The sequence below is a fragment of the Cebidichthys violaceus genome, unplaced genomic scaffold (assembly GCF_023349555.1).
Source record: "Cebidichthys violaceus isolate CVI_PGR_0920_01 unplaced genomic scaffold, fCebVio1.0.p SCAF_10, whole genome shotgun sequence".
In the NCBI taxonomy this organism is placed as follows: domain Eukaryota; kingdom Metazoa; phylum Chordata; class Actinopteri; order Perciformes; family Stichaeidae; genus Cebidichthys; species Cebidichthys violaceus.
Genome location: NW_027176263.1, coordinates 8,679,223 through 8,702,571, shown reverse-complemented (window position 1 = coordinate 8,702,571; position 23,349 = coordinate 8,679,223). Strand labels below are relative to the sequence as shown.

The following is a 23,349-nucleotide window of genomic DNA, read 5'->3' as shown; positions in this document are numbered from 1 at the left end:
TGCATGGACCGTTTGAAGACTTACCTTTTTTAGATGGTGCTTCACAAGTTTGATAACAGATAGCATTTAACATAACACAAAATTTATTTTGGCGAAATGTTCCAAACTGCGTAAAAGAATTATCAAAACCTAAACCAATCGCATAGTATATGTCAAAGCAACAACAAGAGCAAGCAAAATCAAGAAAAACCTTTTTCCAGTGAAAATACTTACTTAATATACTTAATACAGTACTTTTCAATTTTGAAGTTACACATGTCATTCCTCAATTAGTAAACCACACATACTGACAGTCAAGTTTCCCACACTTCAGTAAGTTATAACTTGCTAGATTTGGTTTTACCTCATTTACTAACTTGAAAGAATCAAATTTTTACCTTGAATGCTCAGAAGGGACCTTAGTAGCCAAACTTCCCCTCTCTGCCCTGAGGAGGAGAGTCAAATGGCAAAGATCAGAAGTCCACTTACCCCACAGGGAGAAGAGGTGATGATCACAGCCAGGATGGGGGGCCCACAACACCATGATCCAGCCTCACCCAGCAAACCCAAAACCCATTATTTGAACAAAAAGAGTGTAGTTACCCCCTGGGTGGTGGTTGTGGTGGTGTACTGGAACTAGGACAGCAACTATTGTGTTCATATGCCCATGTGAGTCTCTTTTATGATTCCCATGCATCAAGCAGAAAAGAAAGGTGACACAGCTTAAACATGTGAATGCAAAGCGAAAGCGGCACCTACCTTGGAAATCTTTCATATATAGTTGAGAAAGCAATTTTGTTAAATGCCAATGACCTTGTATACTGCATTAAGCCCGAGTATATACTGCCACAAACACTGCTGTCATAGTTTCATGAATTCAGAGAGTTAAAAGGGTTGTACCTTTACTTTTACCTATGAGATTTGATGAAATGTTCCATGAAGGAAGCAGATTCCAGACAAAAAGGGAGAACAAAAGCAGAGGGGACACTGATAAGTGTCGTGGTCAAGTCGGAAAAGGAGAGACGGCAGGAGAAAGAGGCTCGATGGCTACATATATGTGCAGATAGAGGGAAATGTGTGACAGTAAGAGGCGACTAACAAAGGAAAGTGGAACGAGAGGAACAACACTTCACATCCCTGCTCTGCTGCATGATAAGGGGATGCAGTAGCCATACAAATGGATGGATGAAGATAGAATGGACAGATCGTCTGTGCATGACAGATGAGGATTAGCTTAAAAATTCAGTAAGCTATTTTTCCACCACCATGCATTACATCCTAATATTGTTAATGCAAATGTCCCTTTACTTAAACCACATCATCATAACATCAGAACTGCACAGTAGATGTGAATAATTAAAAAGAATGAAAATACGGACAGAAATACCCAGCAGAGTGGGGAGCAGAAAGCCAAATGAGCTTGAAAAAGGGGTCATACAGAAAAAAAAGTCACAGGGAGAATGAAAATCAACTAGGTCATTCAGAATAAGCGAAATGACAGCCATATATGAAGCTTCAAGCCTGAGTATTGCACAAGAGTCATATGCAAACACACTTCAGAGCACAATGGGAGCAGGAGGGACATTGGAGGAATGATGGGGAAAAGGAACAGAGCTCATACCTTGGTCGCCCATCATCAGGTGTGCCAGACCTTAAAGGAAAACAAGAGCACAGTCAGCAGAGAACAAGGGATCATGGGAAGCTGTATGACACTGACACGCAGGCATCTCTTTCAGAGCAGATGTCTGTGTTACTTGAGGAGTGTTGGGAGAGGGAAGAGTGGGACGGAGAGAAATAGGAGGGCGCACAGACAGGGTTGGCGCGATGAGCATTTAGTCAACCATGGCAGGTTGCAATGCATCATCAGCCACTTACTAGTCATCATTCAGAAATCTAAATTCAGGTTGACCTTTTTTTTCATTAAGACGAGAAGTACGCAGACTATCATCCCACCTACCCATGAGAGAGCGATCCCTATGCACAAATATAGCAGAAGACCTGTTTTACCTTGACCTCCAACAACTGTCAACAGTGAGTCATACTTGTGTCACGCAAAGAAAACGGAAGCTTACATGGTCTGGTCACCGCTCTAGGAAGGAGCTTTATGTTAGCTGCCAACTAATTCCAGTTCTTTCCTTGAGCAAACTTTTCTTCCTGACATACATGATGTACATTATCATTACCCTGCTGTTTTGAAATATGGGTAATTTCAGCCTCAAACCAATAATCTACTACGTCCCCATGGAATCCTAGTGCACAAAATTAAATGATTTTGCTCATAAGGAAGAAGAAAGCATTGAGTTAAATGAAGGAGTCTTTGTCACTTTGTATTACAATACACTTACCAACAAGACATTCAACCAAATAAAAACTGAACATTTTCTATTTGATCGAGAACTCTAACCGCTCCATAGAGTCAGCTTATGATAGCAATAACCATGAATGAACATTTTACCTTTTTCAAATTAATTTGTTGACACTAATTTAAGGAATTAATCTATATTGTTCTGTTTTGTAGAACCTAGTGCAATACTTTATTATAGTATTGCTCAGCTAAGCCTTTTAAAATAACTTTTACGAAGGACACTTGGACCTTAATGTTTTAATATTATTGTATTCTTTCTTTCTGATTGATTTGTTTTACCAGGAGCCCATCCTGGTTTCAGCGTTGGCGCTCAAGGCGCTCAAGGTCCAAAGCCCTGCTGTTTTAATTATTCATTTATTTATTATTTAGGAAATCAACTGAGCACTGAATAACCGCTGAGATGAAATGGTGAAGCAGAAAACCAGCAGTACTCCAAGGCTACTCGAAGTACTACTGCGAAGTATAGAGTAGGAAAAGCTCATTACATGCTTCATTTTTGATTGAGGTATTAGTTTATTCACACACATGAAGAATTTTTACTGTGAGGTGTAAACATTTTTTAAATTAAAATTTAAAAAAAGTCTCATTGAAAACCTGATTACTGAGACTTACCACTCCAGTTATTTCAATGCCATTACCAGCATACAAGATTTGCTTACATTTATTTGAGGAGCCTTAGCCATGACACAGTGTAGGCATACACAATTTAGCAAAACCAACAGTGAAAATACCCACCTTCAGTATAGTTGTCTTCTGGAAGCACGGACAGGCAAAGAGAAAGAGAGGAAGACATTCATTAAGCAGCATGCAGACTAGTACTGGCCATTGCATGTCGTAACCATGCAAGGCATTAAACATCACATGCAAGTGACCTATTGTAACTCCTGCAGAGGAAATGCTGATCTATGCATAGGCCTTCATTTTGTTGTCCACCCTTTTTGCTCGTACACTGACCTGGAATACAGGACAGAGTTGTAACTAAAGGAGCCCTTCTGAATATTTGATATAACCTTGAAGATCTAAACTATTCGTTGGCGGCCGATAAAAACTGGCATCACTGTTAAAAGATTGAAGAACCAGTATTGATCATGATCCGTAATGGGATAAACATCTTCAGGCATGAGGCTGGTTCATTCTGTTGCGTAAGGCTAATTAAATCGTTGAGTTTTTTTTTTCTTTTTCAAACATGATGGACTTTAACTTTTGGTTACAACAACTATTTAATTCAACAAATTCAATGGAATCTGTGTGCAGTGTTTTGTTGTTTTTTCTTAAATGAAAAGCTGCTCCATATGTGATGAAATGCAGTGCAAGAGAAAAGAACCCTGTTAGCTGTGGTAAAGCAAGGCTTCCAAGGTTTCATATTGGGCAGTGGGGTCTCGTGACTGAAATCAGGTGACTTGGTTGCCGTACTGAAAGCAATGACCAGTGAGCACGTATTGGCAACGCAAAAGGAGATTGTCTCCCAAAAGAAATTTCTGTAACATTGCATTTGGCAATCAAAGTGAGGTGTGAGGAGGTGAAACAACTGCCATTTGTAAAACCTCTAATAAAGGAGGCCAAGAGAAGAATTACATGTCAATTAATTAATGGAAAACAGGTGAGGTAAACATCATGCTACCAATGAGAGGAAAACAAATGGGTTTGAGAAAACATGCAAAACCATTGAAATGAGAGTTTGTAAGAGCCCAACTGCCTACAAAAACAACAAAAAATAGTCAGTCAACAGTTCTATTCACCATTAAGTGCTTGTGATTTGCCTGGAGACTGATTCCATATTCAATATCTAAAAATCTAAAATCATAATAGCAGAAATACACAAAATGGTGATACAACATTATTATGAATTCTCAATAGGGCAAACATGAATTCAAATCATAAAGACAGTAGCATGCAATGTATAATCAATATTTGTACAACAAAAAAATATCCTGGAATCAATCCAATTACAAACGGCCAGTTGAGCACAAAAGACCAGTTGCCACTACAAAATAAACTCCTACCTCTGTAAAATGGTTTCTTGCCCAGATTCAAGCGTTTTTTTTGACCCAAGACTTACCATCACCACTGGTTCCCCTTCCAAATCAGACATCATGCACAAAAAACAATCCAAATCATCATTTTGTGAACAAATCACCAACGACAATCAACCACTTTCACTTAACATGACAATAACAAGTCAGTTAAAATATATGTAAAATGTGTCTTACATATATTTAGTTGTCAATGTGAAGTACTATTATCCAATAAAGTAGTAGCTTATTTATCCAAGCCCTTGTGGAATAGAATATTTGGGATATTTATACAATTTCATAATTGACTTTCAGATTTTTTTTTTAACCAAATGAATTCTTTGAAAAAAATTTGCACACAGACTCATATAAATTCAATCTAGATGATTTGAAATGTGTGCAGCCTCATGCATTATGAGGATCTTATTTCCTGATTTCCTTGATTTCAGTTTGGACGTTTACAGGACAGTAAAAAAGTGCACTTTGTTCACAAAAAGTTAGCTTGATGATGAAAAGCACACTGCTGAAAAGACATTCCGACAAGGCAAGCATGAAGCTGGCAGTTGCAAAGTGACCTCATGAGAAGTGTAAAGTAGAAGAATCACGACCGTTTGCTTATGTCAAAACCCCAAAGACTGACGGTGACTTTTGCAACAATGTGTAATCATTCCTCCCACTGCATTTCAATTCCAAGAGTGGCCTGTTTAAGAGCATTGTTTAGTTTGTTTTAGATTGCGTGTAAGGTTATCGTGCAATTAACATTGTGTGATAGGGATTCCTTTCCTCTAATTATTGGTGATCAAAATCAAATCAAAATCAGATTTAGAGGTACGATGATTAATTTATCCTAATTAGGTTAGCTTGAGAGGCATGCAGTATAGTATCCTTTTATGAAATCTGATCTGAGCACATTTTCTTCACACTAAGAGAGACAAAAACACAATTTAAATGGCAACAGGGGAGAAACATCACATTTCTAATGCAGTGTATAGGTAGTCAGAGAATTTGATTTGTTGAAGGATTGTGCCCAGTAGTAAGTCATTCTTGTAAATCAAACTTCAGCAGTCGTCAGTGGCCACAGTAAACAAGGTTTCATTTGGTTGTATTCTGAAGAAAAGAAGCTTTCGTCTTCCAGCAGTATCAACTGACATGGACCATTAAAACAAGCCCCCTATCACAAACACACAGACACACACGCGCACACACACTTTCTTTCACAAATGTACCCAGCTGGTTGCATTCTAATCCAGAGACGTAAATCCATTTAATCCCCTTGACAAAGTGATCCCAGTGCTATTGTGCTGGTAACACTACACTGAAATGCACTCAACTGTCTATCAGATGATCTGCATCTCTGATGGTCTTGTGCTGTTGATCATGCACACGATGTTTAGCTCATGGAAAGTAATTACATTACTATTCAAGTTGATGCCAAACAGAATAAAGCATCTGGTGTGCAGCAGCAGAACAAAAAAATCAAGAATGGTAAATATTTGTATAAATCAATTTTCTTTTCTATTTTCCTCCTGCAGATATGATTTTGACACTTCAACAAAAGCTTGATGCTTTGACTTTGAGCTCAAAACTGTGACATCTAAATTAAGCCAAAGTGACAGTTCGTAGAAAGCCAAAATCCAAACATGTTCTCATTCCAAGTCGTCACATACTGATGCTTTGTCACACCACTTGGCATCACTTTCTAACGCACCGGGTAGCCCACTGCACGGCCGCAGTAAACACGTGGTTAACGTTGTTAATTCAAACAAAAGCACTTCAATATAACAACAAAACTTTGTGACACAAATACCCGTCTCCAACACCGGTCTCTTGATTAAGAGTCCTGTGTTTGTTTTACCCACCCACCGTGTGTGTGTGTGTGTGTGTGTGTGTGTGTGTGTGTGTGTTTTTTTTTTTTAAGTCATTACACTCCCTGACCAATTTCTCTGACCATCTCATAATGACGGCGATGGGTTTCTATTGTAGTTACTTGAAAGCCCGGTGTGTCTCATACAGACGCTAAAGGGTGCCTTGTGTGTCGGTATCAGACGACAAAGTAATGAGAAAAGGCTGATTAAACAGTTCTTTACACCGCTGCTATCAGCCAGCTCGACAGAAATGTCATTAAAACATCTACAGTTGTGTTCAAAAGTTTACATACACTTGTAAAGAACATAATGTCATGGCTCTCTTGAGTTTCCAGTTATTTCTACAACTCTGATTTTTCTCTGATAGAGTGATTGGAACAGATACTTCTTTGTCACAAAAAACATTCATGAAGTTTGGTTCTTTCATGACTTTATTATGGGTTAACAGAAAAAGTGACAAAATCTGCTGGGTCAAAAATATACATACAGCAACATGAATTAGCAATTTTGGTGACTTAGAAAGTTGTGTCAATGAAATGAGCTTCATAGCATGGCCTCTTAACTTCTTGTGAGTGATTATGAGTGACTACAACTGGTGACTTCTCTGAGGCCATTTAAATAGGGCTCATTGGATACAAACGCCCACAAACGCTACAATGGGAAAGTCAAAGGAGCTCAGCATGGATCTGAAAAAGCGAATCATTGACTTCAACAAGTCAGGAAAGTCACTTGGAGCCATTTCAAAGCAGCTGCAGGTCCCAAGAGCAACAGTGCAAACAATTGTTTGTAAGTATAAAGTGCATGGCACTGTTTTGTCACTGCCACGATCAGGAAGAAAACGCAAGCTATCACCTGCTGCAGAGAGAAAATTGGTCAGGAGGGTGAAGAGTCAACCGAGAACCACCAAAAAGCAGATCTGCCAAGAATTAGAAGCTGCTGGAACACAGGTGTCAGTGTCCACAGTCAAGCGTGTTTTGCATCTCCATGGACTGAGAGGCTGCCGTGCAAGAAGGAAGCCCTTGCTCCAAAAGCGGCACCTTAAGGCTCGACTGAAGTTTGCTGCTGATCACATGGACAAAGATAAGACCTTCTGGAGGAAAGTTCTGTGGTCAGACGAAACAAAAATCGAGCTGTTTGGCCACAATGCCCAGCAATATGTTTGGAGGAGAAAAGGTGAGGCCTTTAACCCCAAGAACACCATGCCTACCGTCAAGCACGGTGGTGGTAGTATTATGCTGTGGGGCTGTTTTGCTGCCAATGGAACTGGTGCTTTACAGAGAGTAAATGGGATAATGAAGAAGGAGGATTACCTTCAAATTCTTCAAGATAACCTAAAATCATCAGCCCGAAGGTTGGGTCTTGGGCGCAGTTGGGTGTTCCAACAGGACAATGACCCCAAACACACATCAAAAGTGGTAATGGAATGGCTAAATCAGGCTAGAATTAGGGTTTTAGAATGGCCTTCCCAAAGTCCTAACTTAAATCCCATTGAGAACATGTGGACAATGCTGAAGAAACAAGTCCATGTCAGAAAGCCATCAAATTTAACTGAACTGCACCAATTCTGTCAAGAGGAGTGGTCAAAGATTCAACGAGAAGCTTGCCAGAAGCTTGTGGATGGCTACCAAAAGCGCCTAATTGAAGTGAAAATGGCCAAGGGACATGTAACCAAATATTAGCACTGCTGTATGTATATTTTTGACCCAGCAGATTTGATCACTTTTTCATGAAAGAACCAAACTTCATGAATGTTTTTTGTGACAAAGAAGTATCTGTTCCAATCACTCTATCAGAGAAAAATCAGAGTTGTAGAAATAACTGGAAACTCAAGAGAGCCATGACATTATCTTCTTTACAAGTGTATGTAAACTTTTGACCACAACTGTATGTCTGTCCTGCTGTGTGTCTGAATGCAGTTGGCTGATGAGACATGACAAGCAGCATCATAGTGCTCTTGGTGACACTACAGTTCACATGAAGCAACATGTCTCACATTCACTAGAGATGTAGTTCATTTTTTCTCTGCCATATGACAATTTAAGGGCTGTTTCCCTGAATCAACCTTTTGTCGTCCCCTCTTAATGTCATCAGAATTGAAGCGTTTAGGTTTGTTGGAATTCCTTGTATCTATTATTTCCTAGTTTCAGCTGGTTCTACTATTTATTTCAACCAATTAACATGCACTCCCTTAAAGGAAACACCACAAAATGAAATGGTTAGTGCCCTTGAACTCTTTTAATTCTAGTCATGATTTTTTCTTAAAGTCAAAATGAATGTAAGTGATACCGAAGGCAAAAATGTGGGAAAAGTGTAGTTTGTTCTTGCCTATTATCTGGCATAGTTTTGTATGCGCTCTTGTTAGAAATAAGAAACTGTAGCTACAGTGACATTTGGATCCTGAAATAGGTTTCACAGATATCACAATGGAGCTTTGTGCTGTCAAATCACATATTTTCTGTCAACATTGAGTAAGGACTCAACTACAAGCCATCACCAATAAGGTAACAACTTTCAACCTAGATATTATATTTTACTCAAAGACTATGTGCAATCATAGCCGCTTTTCAATAATTGCTTTAAGTAAAAAAAAAATCCTTAGCTTGTTCTAAGAGAGCCTAATTGTGTGTGTAATGCAGCAGCTCTTAAACAAATGGCCCCGTTCTCTCCTAGAAAGTTGTGTATTTAAAAATCTGAAAGTCAGACTCTACCTTAAAGTTTTGTAGTGGTAGTGTGACATCAAATACTGTATGTGTGTTCATGTTCTGCATTGGTAATACCATTCTATACAGTCATCACTATTCAGGGAAAACTAATTTGTTCTCTCACAGCATTATGCTTACTTGGTAGACTGGTCAGAGAGGAGGTGAGAGAGTCACTTAAATAAGGGCATTTCGTATAATATGTAAAAAGCAATAACAATGAAGACATAATATGTAAACGATGTTCAGTATTATGAATTATTAAGCAACTGACACTTCCTAATGAAAGCGGTTCAATTCCATCTTAAATAGCCTCAAACTGAAGCAGTTTATCATGCCAGCATTGCTTTGAAAAAGTAGGTCAGCTATATGTTTTATTGTGGAGAAGCTGAAACTCTTCATACAAAAAACTATAATATTTGAACTTCCCTTTAAAGGTGCTGCATCAGAGAAATGAGTAGGTGACTGCTTGAGGACGTTTAGGTGCAATGCATCAACATTTTCCAGCTCTTTTGAAACATGGTGAGTCCAGTTTCCTTAACGCCAGGTTCACACTGGACACAGAAGCACCACAAGTTTTGGGCTGCACACTTCCATTCGCCTATCATGTAAACCATTTTGGGCTGATTATAAAGAATGCGTCGCTCCGTCTCGCAAACTTCAACGATACTTTCAGCAGCTTGTCTATTTTCTTCACTTGCTGCGACCAAATCTGGCAAGAAAACACACTGATAATCTACTATGAACATATTAATTATATGTTATATGTGATATTAATGTTCTGATTCTGATAAATGATTAAAAAAGGCATTAGACAATTTTAATTTTGAAAAATAATAATAGCAGGAAGGCTGCTCTGAAATCCTTTGTCGCAGAGGCGCTTTAAGGGAAAATGTAAAAGCCTTGCAGCAAAGGTCAGAGCTACCAGAAGATCGATTGTTGTTAAATTACAGATTTGACCAAATCAAGAATAATAAGTATAAGTGAGGGCTCATGTCTTAGTACCACAGCCTAAACCTAATGCATCTATCTTACAGATGAGCGTTAGTGGCATTACACAGCTCACCATCTCTCTCATTATCCTCCTCAAGCAACTGTAGGAGTGGAGAGAGAGGAAATGGGCAGCGCGACCGGCCACTCTGATGGAAACTGATAGCTCCCACAGCTCTGGCTATACTGCACAATTTCAACTCTCACCATCTGAGTCGGTTAACGGTGCCACATGTAAGCTTTCAGAAAAATACACTCTTCATATAACATTTTTGTGAGGTCAGCCCACTGACACTGGATTCCTCAATATTGGACAGTGTCCAGTATCCATTTCAGCAGAATGTCAAGTAGTCTGCAGAGACTTCATTTGTAGCTAACGTCGGTGGAAAGATGATAAAATAACATACACATTGATAATAACAATGACATAATATGAACTAATAAACTTCGTCCAGAGAGTGCTCTCAGGAACCTAAAGGTCACTAAACGGGTTGAACTTTAACATGTGTCGGGACAGATTCAAGATTAGACTTCAATCACAACACTTGAACCTTTATGGCCGAGCCTACAAGGATTCATGACCCCACCTTTCGTGTTTTCAAAGCATCTACATTCCTGAGGAACATAAAGACACAGAGACACATCCAACTGTGCTTAAACAACTTAAGGAAACTGAGTTTTGATGCAACATGTACCTAATTAATATGTTGTGCCAAGCTAACATATGTTTATTAGGAAGAGTTCTTTGACATGTGGGTTTTGGACCTCCTGTTGACATCTCTCCTGTCACAGCTCAGCTGTGACTCCAGCCCTTTTCCTGATGTCTCCCCTCTGTTCTCTGAGTGTGTGTGTGTGTGTGTGTGTGTGTGTGTGTGTGTGTGTGTGTGTGTGTGTGTGTGTGTGTGTGTGTGTGTGTGTGTGTGTGTGGCATGGGCGCGACTTCCATCACCCAGCACCTGGGCTCATCTCCGCACCTGCCTTCAATCAGACCATCAAGCATATGCAGCTCAAATTCCATCTCATCGCCAAATTGTTTCGTCAGCTCAGTGGTAGCTTGACTCTTGGCCCCTCTGAGTCTTTTTCTTGACTAAAGATTATTTAACCCTTATTATTACTGAAGTTTATGACTAACTTGTGTTTTCCTTGTGCCTCAAGATTCCAGTTCCCACGTCGCACCCCAGCCGCCTCATCTCCCTACCAGCAATGCCCTCCTGCCATACGAGTTCTCATTAAAACTCAAACTCAAAAAAACTTGTTTTTCTTCACCTACACTGCTGTCTCCGTGTATGCCCCTATTTGGTAAGATCCTGCCTCGTAGGTATTTTCATTTATGCACCATGTATGTTTATTCCTTGTATATATTTTTAATCTCAAACAGTGAAAACATCTGAATTTATATAAAATAGTTGTAGTTACAGCCATGATAACCAACTCTGTTTACAATACTTTTAGTTTCCTGCCACATAAACTGGATGTTGATTGTTCTGCCTCTGTGTTTCTCTCCACCAAAGTACAGACCACCCCTGTCCTTCTTGTCTCTCACCCAGAACATTGATTTGTGCTGAAATGTTGAGTTTGATCCTATCCATTTATTTATTATGCAAATAGGTACACATATATCCACATAGGTCTGTCTGTGTCATGATAACAATGTCTATCCATGTTGTATAATTCTTTAATCTTTAATGTATCTGGTTTTATTCAGTGATTTTTACCAAACGGTTTGGTAATGTTCTGCAGCTGAGATTGCCCAGCTTTTAAATATGCAAGAACTAAATAGACTATGTAAGTAACTGGTATTAACTATGCAAAATAAGGTTAAATTAAATAATCAAGACAGGTGCAAGTATGGGAGTGGTTAGCTGTTCCCGAATGCAGAGGAACTACAAGGAACTTTCATTTTGTGTTGATTTTGGTGGTCCTTGTGGATGAAAGGGGTGTTTCCATGCACCAGAGTCCCTTTTTAGAAAACCTCCCACATTTTTGCAGAAGTCTGAAAGTCTGCACCGCGCAGCCCTGGTTCTAGTTCTCCTATGCCACCCTTCCCCCCAGTTGGCCCAGCACTACGCCCTGGGCCTCCAGCAGCATGTTGTCAGTGTTGGCTCCCAGCGAGGACCTTTGGAGCAGCAAGGCGAAGCTGTGCTCCGGGCCCAGGGAGGAGATGCTGCTGCTGGATGCTGAGCACTCCTCCTCTGGCTGGAGATTCTGACTGCAGGTCAAACTGCTGCCTAAAAGTTGCTAAATTCTAAATTAAGATTGTATCTATTGCCACAAGAGCTGACCGGAAGGTGGACGATATGCTGCTGTGAGGACGCTGTTGGTCGGGATGCCGTTTGCAGCTGTAACTGCTGTATGAGCGCAGTGCAGAGCTAACCAGTGGGGCACGCTCACATGCACTAATATACACTAAAAGGCACAAACGGCCGACCCAGCTATATCAACTCAGCACAGAGAAGCTCAGATTTCAACACACACAGATAGAGAGTGACTTTATTCTCTGCTCAAGCCAATAGTCTTTTATATCTTAGCAAATACTTGTTTGCTGCTCTATCAATACTCTGAATGCTGTGGACAGCCTCAAGAAAGCTAATAACTAAAATTGTGATAGAAATTTATGTCCAACCACATTTGTTCTACAGCCATTCTTCATCCTAAGAACGGGACAATGGTGCGCTAACTATACTACAAAGTAAATATACTCACAGTGTTAATTTTTAATTTGATTAATATTATTATGCAGCTACGCCAAGTTTCTCGGGACAGATGGTGTGTGGACAATAAAGTCCAATCCAGATATTTCCAAAGAGACAGCCCAAACAGAGGGGATTGTGGCAGCAGATGTGCTGAAGACCTCGTCATTCTTTTACATCTTGTGGGTCAGAATGATCCAACAGGATAATCAGAGCAGCTTATACAGTAGTTCTAACAACCGTAATCCCTGGATTGACAATATCTAAAATAGTATTACAGGTGTGGAGTAAATCTTTTTTGTGATGCAGTAGCTTTTAAACACTTGAGTATTATGCCTGGCAGGGAACCAAGATGTCCTAAGAATCAATGTGAACTGCATATTTTTAAGTATTGGCTCAGCATATTTGTAACCTATTGTAATATAAATCACAGCCTCGTGAAGCAAGAACCTTTTTCTAGCTAAATACGCTCAGCAGTTGCTTAAGGAAACTGTAGTTGTGGCTCTCACCGTTGACGTGTGACAAATCCCTATCTGAAGAGCGGCTCTTCAGCTAAAGTAAAAAAAAAAGTATTAATAAAGCACACTGAGCATTAAATGTAGCTAAGCTCTAAAATACTGTGAACAGTGAGCTACAGCCCATCCCATTAAAAAATGACAAAAGAAACTTATAAATCTGATCAATGCATCTATAAGGGTAGATATATATTATGTGGAAGAAGGAGCACTCACCTACTTGTACAGGAGGTAGAAATCCCTAAAGGTGACAAATAGTCTCCCCTACGCTATTATTGTGAAGTCGACTTTATTTGTGCTCTTGCAGTTATAAAGGGCTTCAAAGTCACATAAAATGTTGTTGAAAAGTGATTCGTCTTCGCTTTACCATTAGCATGACAGCTTTGAATTTCTGACAGTGCACTTTCGACTTGTTTTTAGCATTTCAGACGACTCTCATGAAGGATGACACCTAACCAGCGGCATGAAAGGCAACTTATGTTCAAAGTGAAAATATCATCTGCAGTCCGGAATTTAAAGAGGCACATTTTCGCCTCTATGCAGCTTTTATTCGGAATCTGTATAGGGGAGATCAAACCGTTCAGCGATTATGCAAGGTGAGATATTTTTCCAAACATAACATAGGTATGAATAAGGACGTCATCTATAATAAACAAACAAACAAGAAAAAAAACTAAACTCCTTATGCCAGCTAACATGCTACAATTAAAAACACACTAGCCCAGTTTAATACAAGCATGTGTGAGTGTGCTATGGATACTCAAACATGTTTATTTGTGCTGTGGGACGAATCCCGTTAAAGGAGAGTTTTGTGTCAAAGAATTTCACAAACACCCTTTGACAGTCAGAAGCAGTTGTATTTAAACAAGGCAAAAATCCTCCAGCAAAATCCCTCTAATCTTTTGATCCCAATATCTGTCTTTGGACTCAGAGACAGCAGTATACTAATAATCTGCTTTCGCCTGAGTGAAGCTGCACTAGAGGATTCTAGACAGAATGACACTTTAGGAGGTACAATGAGGCCACATGTTTGGGTGACATACAATGACAGACATACCTCGAAGAACGCGCTCATTTTATTAAAGAATTCATCTTGCGATATTGTGTCTCAAAGCAGTTTAATCTATATGGGAACACGTGGAGAATACTTAAAAAAAAGGTGGTCAACAATTTTATATTTCATTCACATGGAGCCATAAATCACCTAAAAATTATAATGTTGCTTTTGACAAACACAAGCTGCGTATTGAGTTCACTAAAGTAACTGTTTCCATATGTGTTACCCTGACTCATTGTGCATTTATCTAAACAGCTGTCTGTGTACAGTTGTGCAAAAGGCATTGCTCTTGTATATAAATAGATGCAAAGTCCCAAACTGTAAAACCTCTACAAATGTCAAACCATACTAGTCCCATAATCAGCACAGGGACAGGATATTAGGAGTAAGCACACTATATATTTTCAACTACTGTAGCATTTGAGACACATTGATTTTAGTTGTTAACTGCACAGCCGTGTACCATTAGCTTTTTTTCAATCAGATTTTTTTTCCGTTCAGTTGTTCAGCTACCCAACATAAGCCTGCCCACTTCTCCACTCTATTGTATTTTTTAGTGCGTTAGGTTGAATTGTCCTTCGGGATACAACTTGGCACAAAACATCCAGTACTGATAGAAGCATACTGCCAGAGCATCAACAGATATTTCAGTTTAAATTGATTCGCTTCTTCATTCAGAAACACATACACAGTGTGCTGAACAGTCCAACAGGAAGCCAGGATCGACAAATTATTCCCCAAAGAAAGAAATCCTCTCTTTTTTTGTTTGACACCAAAAGGCTTTCTGTCTTTCAGTATCACTGTAGCCAAAATGTTTTATTAAAGTAGCACTAATCAATATTTTGTATCTAGGAACAACGCATTGAATATCCCTTAGGAGTTAGTGGAGACGGAAATGGAGCCACCGTAAAATGGGAGCAAAGATTATACTAATGTTACAGTCAGAGACATGACTGCAAAAGAACGCCAATGTTGGACGTTTCATACATCCTCGTCCTCCTCCATCTCCATATTACAAGTGGTGTTATAGCAGGTTGCGAGTCATTGGTGCCAGATAATGTAAAACACCACTTGAAATGTAATAAAAAGGTTGCGGAAGTCTTCACATTTCAAATTCTACTGGCAGGACATTTTACCGGGGAATGCCATTGCCACTGACTAAGAATCGATTTGTGTGAGACAGACATATTTAAGGAACCAGTGTCATGACAAACATAAAAGGGACCAATGGCATACAATAACAGAAAAAATGCATGTTTTTTGTGTACAACAAAAACGATTGACTGTACCACCCATTGGCTAAATCCAACTTAACAGATAGAGAGCTGAGTAACCTTGAAATATTTTCAGTAGCTATAACCGTAAAATCACCTTCAAACTACAGAGCTTTGCAAAAGGTTCCTCAATGTGTAATTCCTTTCTCAGTAATCAACCTGAAACCTTAAATAACAACAATCAAGAATCAAATTTGCTGTGGAAACACATTGATAAAGACCAAGGCCTGGTAAAGAATGTAAGGAGTGTGAATCCTACAGTATATGTGGCCATTTTGCCTCCTGCATATGTTGCACTACTTCACGTTGCACAAATCTGTTGCGAAGCTGTAGTGTTCCGTGACTACCAAGCTGATGATTATGATTCAAATGTGAAAAAAGGTGTGACATAATTTCACTTACTGTAGGCTACAGTCATACTTGGTACCCTGTCATCATGCATTAGCAGCTTAATGAAGTGGCTTAAGTAATCTGGCTGTCAGTCCTACAATGACTTCTAACAATATCTTTGCAAAGACCTAGAAGCTATTCTCTCAGCTAAAGTGCAACACAATCACAATTATTTACTGTATCCAGTCAATTTATCCTTTGAATTACATAATGCACAAAATGAAATAAAATAAAATGCTGTACAGTCTTTAGATCTGCCCTACTTTTGTACTTTGGCTGATTTATGTTCAGCTAATGTACGATGAAATAAACATCATTCCATTTTTTCAGGACAAAATAATTTATCTAATGAGAAAAAGGAGGACAGATTCTGGGAACTTACTGGCCATAGAACAGTGCATTTAAATAATTGTTTTACCGATCAAAGGGATTTATGTGTGCGTGTGTGTGAGGTTGTGCAATGTGCAAGCTTGTGGTCGGATAGGGGAGACTTGACAGGTCTGGTGGCAAATCCTGTGAGCCTTTCATCAGATCAAAGCAATACAACAGCTTTTACATTTTTAACGGAAAGGTAAATTTAAAACTCCAAAGTACTTTGGAGGTTAATCAATGTATGGGCACTAGGTAAATGTATGGCCAGACCTCTCTGTATTACATACTTCTAGTTTTGACGGTTACATTCGATTCAGACTGGGCTAAAAGCGATAGCTTTAATCATTATTTTGAATTAATGGTCTGATAAAATTCTCCACGCACAGAGATTTGCAGTAGTAGCTGTTGTTTGCTGCCTGCCCCGTGCAGCTCAGGATGGTGAGAAAGCAAGCAGCAAAACCACATTACCTTGAGGTGGGAGAAAAAAATTCTCTGAAGTTGCAAGAATACTGAATTAGCTGGCAAAGGTACAATTGGGTGAATGCTTTCATCTAAAGTGACTTAAGGTACCATGAGTTCATACAATTTCAGCATGGATGGCTCCAGTGGGAATTGAATCTCTTTGTCTTGTAATGATAGTACCATGCAGAAATGAGCTATAGAGAGCTTTCTTCATTGCGGGTAGTATTACCACAATTTATATGGTCTGGTGTAATATATAGTAACACTAAAAACATGGCTAGACAGAAATGTAAAATACAGATGATGTAAAAAGTTCAGCATGAACTAACAGTCTTACAGTGTTTTAGCTCAAACAAATTGCGTATGTCAAAACATCTCATTGTCAACTCAAAGCAGTTCTTTGGTGCTATTTAGGGCTAGAGAAAGAGCTTTTTGTGCTTTGTCTTTTTTTACAGGCACACAAGCAGAGAGATATGATACACCAACGCTAGATATTAATTCATATTTGTATATACAGTATAGCTATATCGAAAGTTGCATTCGTCAATATTTTTACATTAACAATGGATCCAATGGCTATGTGTAACGTCATAGTGAAATTGCTCGTTCCTGCTCTATGGGGCTTTATAGCACCTTTTGGCTCATTGTTTTGGTTTTACAACCTGCAGCTTGTTCGGTCTTTCCTCCAACCACAAGGGCAAGCTGTCCTCAGCACTTTGATTAATCACAATGTATGATACCTGCCCAGCATCAAACAGCAGACAATAAGTGACTAGCTGGTGAACAGAGTGAAGCATTAGTAGAGGAGTAAAGGAGTAAAGGAGTTGGTGGAGACCAAAACAGAGCTAAAAAAAGTGAATGTTGTAATTAAATGAATTGGCCAACAAAACCCTAAATTAATGCTAATGTTGCTTTGTGCCTGCTGGATGTGTAAATAGGCAACTGTTTGACTGTTCGCCATAAAAAAAATAATATGATATAGTGTTATAAATAAAGTATCAATGTTGTGTTTACAGGTTGATACTAAAAGTGGTAAATGTTTCAATGACTACTGCTTTTGCTGTGGAAAGGATCCACTGTGACTAGCACCACTATACTTGTCAAACCCACTGGCGAACTATAAAAAACAATCAAGTTAGGTTTTGTGTAATTTCATCAGGCAGGGAAGCATGACTGAGAAAGGGGTTGCAGTTCCAAACTGTGCTTTTTTGCTCTCCGGGGTGACGGCAGCAGACGTCTCTACTGATACATTGACTGTTTGTCTGTGAGGCTTCTGTTGTGTAATCTTTTGGATCTAATACTTTCAATTTAGTAACCTGTAGTTTCTCTTCCATGCTTTGACGTGGTTATTCAGGCCAGGAAGTTGACAGATGTACAACTATCCTTAAAGACCTTCAGTGTGAGTTTAACATGCTGCTCCCTTTCTGAGTGTTTCTCTCACCCACCATCTTGGAACTTGCAAACTGAGCTCATTCAGGAGACCAGCTAAATTTGGAAAAAGTCACTTCTTTGTCATTGTCACTGCAGCACCTAAAATAAGAATTAACCATGTATTATTCAGGGTATTACTTGTGTTTTGTGCCATTACAGTTGGTAAGGAAACACTTACTTTATGCATACATATTTATTTCCTCAACAAAAGAAATAATTTTAATGCAAAAAATGTCTATTCAAAAACAATAAGCTGTAATTGTCTGGATAGTAACCTGTTGTTAAGATGTTAACATTGAAAACAAAGCTGGTTATGCATTTTGTTTCAAGAGTCACCAGCAATTCATTGCAGTGGTTTCCTCACTACAACTGTATCACAGCTTGCCTGAGATAGACCTGTCATCAGGCTACATTTGCGTAAGGAAAAAGATGGCTGCCATAAAATTAATGATTGCATTGTGATTCACTAAAAGACAAAGAGCTTTCTAGGCGTTGTTTGGATTTCCTCCAAACTGGAGAAAGATTTGTGATTATACACCGTACTTGAAAAGAGCAAGAAAGAGAACAAAATTACTGTTTGGGTGGCATGTCGAAGTATATTTACTGCCACAGTTAATTTTTGATCTAGATTTACTCTGGGTGCTTTGATGCAGTGTGGCTATACAGCCTTGCTATTTCTCACTGACGTACATTGGTTTAAATAAACAAATACGTAATGCTGCCCAACACTGAAAGCCTGTTAGTGAACTACAGCAACAATCATTCACTCTGTCAGTGCATGAGGTTGGTAAAAGAGCCTGTGCTCCCTTCCGCTGCATTAACACCATTAACAAAACATGAATACAGCAGCAAATAAAACATTGCCGATACAGTGTGTAGAGGCCATTCTAATAAGGAATATTTCATATTTGCCTCAATGACTAATAATCAGATTGGAATATTTTACTGTATGCTGCAGTAGTAAGTTATCTAATGCTGGCTTAATGAGCTTATTGTTAATACATGATTTATGTGCTTGAATAAAGATACATGGGCATTTGAAATGAAATGGCCTATATATAAACTGGAGAAATAGATTTTAAAAAAATTAATAGATTCACTCACACCCCTCCCCCATCAACACTGACCAACAAACCTGCTCTTCCTCACCACAGCAGTAAACTGCTAACCTGTGGGAAGCGCCACACTCAATCACTCAATGCCCTGAATTATTACGCATTTTCATTAGATAAAACTAAAAGAGATCCTGATATTTTGATAACAATATTTGGCCACGACAGAGTGACAGTATTCTCACTACCTCACAGAACCCAATGTTGTCTTTGTGTATTGATTAGCTGGGTCTCTAGCTCTTTTATTCTCTGGCACTACACAGCTGATTGTTTTATCTGTTGGAACTATTCAATCAATTAGGATAACATTTTGGACGGCAGCCGTGTCTCAGCCAAGCTACAGTTTGTAGAAAATGATAATATGATGATAGATCCTAATGTGGTGAGCTTAAAGTATCAATGTAATAATAATGACAGTGTTAGCAACGGACACAAAAGTCTCCCCCAGTTAATATTTTGGTTCTCTTCTGTTAACAACTATTTAAATCTATTGGACACTTTTTTTATACTGTGTGAAGTCAATGACATCATTTATGTTTACTCCATCTGACTCTTCGATGACTACTCCTGCTCTTGCTTTTGAGGTAAGCCATTGGAGATGATGTTTCATAGGTCAACCAATCCCCATGGACCTGTTTTATAAGAATGGAAGACACCTTCGGGATGGAGAATACCTGCAAGTTTTGCTAATGAGGCCTTGCAGGAGACTCACTCATTACAAACAACTGTATTGCAGATCAATGATGCACGTGGTAAAACCTAAACCAGCATTGCCAAATAGAGGAGGGGAATGCATTTCTTTTGGACTGAGGAGTACTTGAATTTGTTTAAATCAGTCCATGTTGCGGCTGACTTAAAAGGCTACAGAGGACATATTGTACCGACTGTATGTCTGAACTGAATCCAAATGTCTTACCTTCACTGCAGTCCTTTCCTTGGAACCCCGTCCGAGAGCAGTCACATGTTGGTTCGTTGTTAATTATACTGCAGATTCCTCCATTTAAGCACATGTTGGCTGAACCGCAAAGGTCCTTTAGGACTCCTTCACTGTTGATCATGACAGACTCTGTGTTGTTGACCTTTATGTCAGTTATCCATCCAGTGATAGGTAGCTGATCCTTGACTGCAGCTGATGTGAGTCGCAACGCCACGGATCGTAACTCCGGTGGTATTCCACCAACAAACAAATGGCTGAAAACAGTCATATCCCGTCTTTTTGACTTCACCTCCACCCATTTCTTCTCATTGTCCACCTTCAGCGTTGTGTTCTTAAAGTTTCTCCTTATTGTGACTGCGTGCCATTGGCTGTCGTTGACCGCTGTGTCTGATACGACGGTCGCAGGCTCCGCACAGAAGATCGAGAAACGGAGGCTGAGTTTACCATTCAGTATGAGAAGTTCTAGAAAGTCACAAAATCCCTCATCATCGAAGTAAACTAATAGCCCGTGGGAACTCTTTGTTTTCATATTGAAGCTCATTTCACTTTCGCAACATGCATTCCACACTGGAAATCTAGCCCACTGGCCCTCAGCACCTGTAAACTCTAGACAAGTGCCTATCTCTACAAAGCAACAAAAAAGCAGCCCAACCCATATGATATGGGCACCATGTGGCTTTTGTAAAACCATTGTGTGATCATAAAATCTATGCAGGTGAGTTATAGGGCTGAATTTATTTATATGAACCTTTGCTTAAGCAATAACTAAATTTGGTTGACCGTGAGAGAGTAGACTGGCATATAAGTGACTGTCTACATGGATAAACAATTGTGTACTGATGCATTGTAAGACAAAAAGTTGAATGCTATAATATATTTGCGCAGCAACAGGCTTGGCCAACAATTATTTCCTGGAGGAAATACCATTACCTCACACTGTCCATGTAGGACACTGGCCAAACCTCTCACTGTTCGCTCCCAAATAGTTTGAACTGTTTAAAGGTCCTCTCTGCCATGGCTATTTAGAGCAAAGTGACAGGGATTCAAATATCCATTGGGCACACTTGATCTAATTTATTTAATTATGAAACAGTCCCTTCTGGTGCCAGTTAGTGTGTGCACTGTTTCACTTGAGTTGAAATGGCAGCTTTAATCTTCATGTTCATGCCAACATTCTTTGGCGGGTAACTGGAAGCCTTGCTTGGGGCTTTTCACATAGTCATCCTCTGTAGCAATGAGAAGAAAAAAAATCCCACATGGAGACACGTTGGCTGATAAGCTCAGCAAAAGATGCAGTCTGTCTGTCAAGGCAGTCCTCAGTCCCAAAGCTCTCTGCAAAACAAAAGCAAATTTGATACAGTACAAGTGTTTTCACCATATCCATTTCCAAATCCACTTTGGCCAAAGCCTTAATCAAAAGTCACAGTTAATACTGTGAATGAGGCTGAAGCACAGCCAATCAAACACTTATATCCAGAGATGCCTTTGTTGCAACAAACATGAGCCTTATCAATAGATGAATATCAGCAGGGCTTTCCAGGAAGCATACGGCAGCACTGGACAGTCAGCATCCATGCATGACTTCATCTTGTATGTCGGACACCATGTCTTTTTTAAAAAAATACGCAGTCCTTCGAAGATTAAAAAAAACACAATGTATAATCATGAGGGGAAAAAAAAAGCCACATTAAATAATGATATAGCTTGCATCATTATGATCGCGTGTCTGAAAACAATTCCTCCGGACAATCTCAGTCACACCAAAGTAAAAAAAAAAAAAAGGAAACCGCTGATTTACAACTCTCATTTTTTCTTGGAATATTACTTTTGCTTATACACTCATTACAACTTCTGCAGCCGCCAATGACCATGGTCAGCAGCATTCCGATATACAGTAGGCTATCAATGGCCTGCCCTCTCTTGAAGACCTACCATGAGAAAAAGTGCGTCATTTGATTCACAATGGTTTGTTTGTGTAAGACGAACCAGTCGGGTTGCCGCTGGGTCTCAGTCAGACTCCCAAAATGTGCTCTTCGTAATATTTGCCTCGTCACTATTTTTCGGACAATGAGACGGATTCCGCAAACACTAAACGTGTTCAACATTGAACTGCAGAGAAAAGACGGCAACCTGATTTTCGCAATTAGTTTGCATTTCAAAGAAGACAAATGTAGATCGGGTTTACTTGGGCACCGCACTAGAAACAAACGGAAACATTCTCTCCAGAAACAGCAAACGTGATGAATACCATTACCAGTATATAAGGATCACCATGCTTAATAAAATATGTGGTAATCCTCACCAAAAGATTGCGTTTCACAGGCTATTTTCTTTTGTCAAAACAGGACATCAATAATATGTCCCATACCTTAACACCTTACCCTGGATGAGGGCTGTAAAGGACGCACTATTATAAGAATATATTTATGCTCATGTCGCTCACAACTATACAATTTCTTGCAAAAACAAGATGAGACGTTATTTTTTTTTTACCTTTGCGCGTTCACCTTTACTTCTACGGGACCCTAAATAGTTGGCACAAGAGGGGGAAAAAAAGAAGCAATTCCATGCAAAACACTTGCACCGGAGGAGCTCCTGTAAACCACGACTGTCCGTATATTTTCGGTCTGTTTCTGAGAGCCTGTACCTCAAATCCACTCAGCGAAGCCTTCACATCAAGATCTGCTTTCAAGTGAATCGCAGCATCAGAGAGAGAGAGAGAGAGAGAGAGAGAGAGAGAGAGAGAGAGAGAGAGAGAGAGAGAGAGAGAGAGAGAGAGAGAGAGCACTTTCTCTCTAACTCCACTAAAAACCTGACATGCTCAGTGGTTAAATAAATTACCTTAAATATGCCGTCCTCCAAATTTGTTTTCCGATTAAAAAAACCAAAGAACTAGAGAGAAATATGAATGAATGATGGAGTGGGTCGGGAGCGCGGGACGAAAATCCAGTTATCTTTGTGGAAGAGAAGGTGCAATCTGGTTTCCCTGTTGAGCTTATCCAGCGACTGTCAGGAGCCACAGACAGAGCGTATCACGTGTCTCTCGATGATGTCTGCCGGGGAGGGGCTGGATGCAGTACATCGGACAGCGCCTCTGCCTTATTCATCCATCCACGGACATTTATGGCATAGGCAACTTTGGAGATAAGGCTTGTAGAACTGCTCCGATTGATCAATTGATCGCACTAAGAACACCAAA

The 23,349-nt window shown here is 39.5% G+C and overlaps 1 protein-coding gene across 22 annotated transcripts in view; it reads right to left on the bottom strand.

The window, feature by feature from the left end:
- The window catches only part of nrxn1a (neurexin 1a), a 245,015-nt gene extending 221,876 nt beyond the window's left edge, over positions 1–23,139 (bottom strand). For 7 of the 22 annotated variants that reach the window (XM_068724314.1, XM_068724330.1, XM_068724438.1 and 4 more), the window contains exons 1-6: positions 22,992–23,139; positions 20,130–21,482; positions 3,080–3,097; positions 1,601–1,630; positions 880–891; positions 378–425 (exon numbers count right to left, since the gene is read on the bottom strand). In XM_068724314.1, coding sequence (XP_068580415.1) covers positions 378–425; positions 880–891; positions 1,601–1,630; positions 3,080–3,097; positions 20,130–20,841 — 820 coding nt within the window. In that variant the 5' untranslated portion in view covers positions 20,842–21,482; positions 22,992–23,139. The remainder of the gene's footprint in view (positions 1–377; positions 426–879; positions 892–1,600; positions 1,631–3,079; positions 3,098–20,129; positions 21,483–22,991) is intronic. The other 15 variants (XM_068724381.1, XM_068724398.1, XM_068724463.1 and 12 more) reach the window with 6 other exon arrangements.
- Positions 23,140–23,349: the final 210 nt, after the last annotated feature.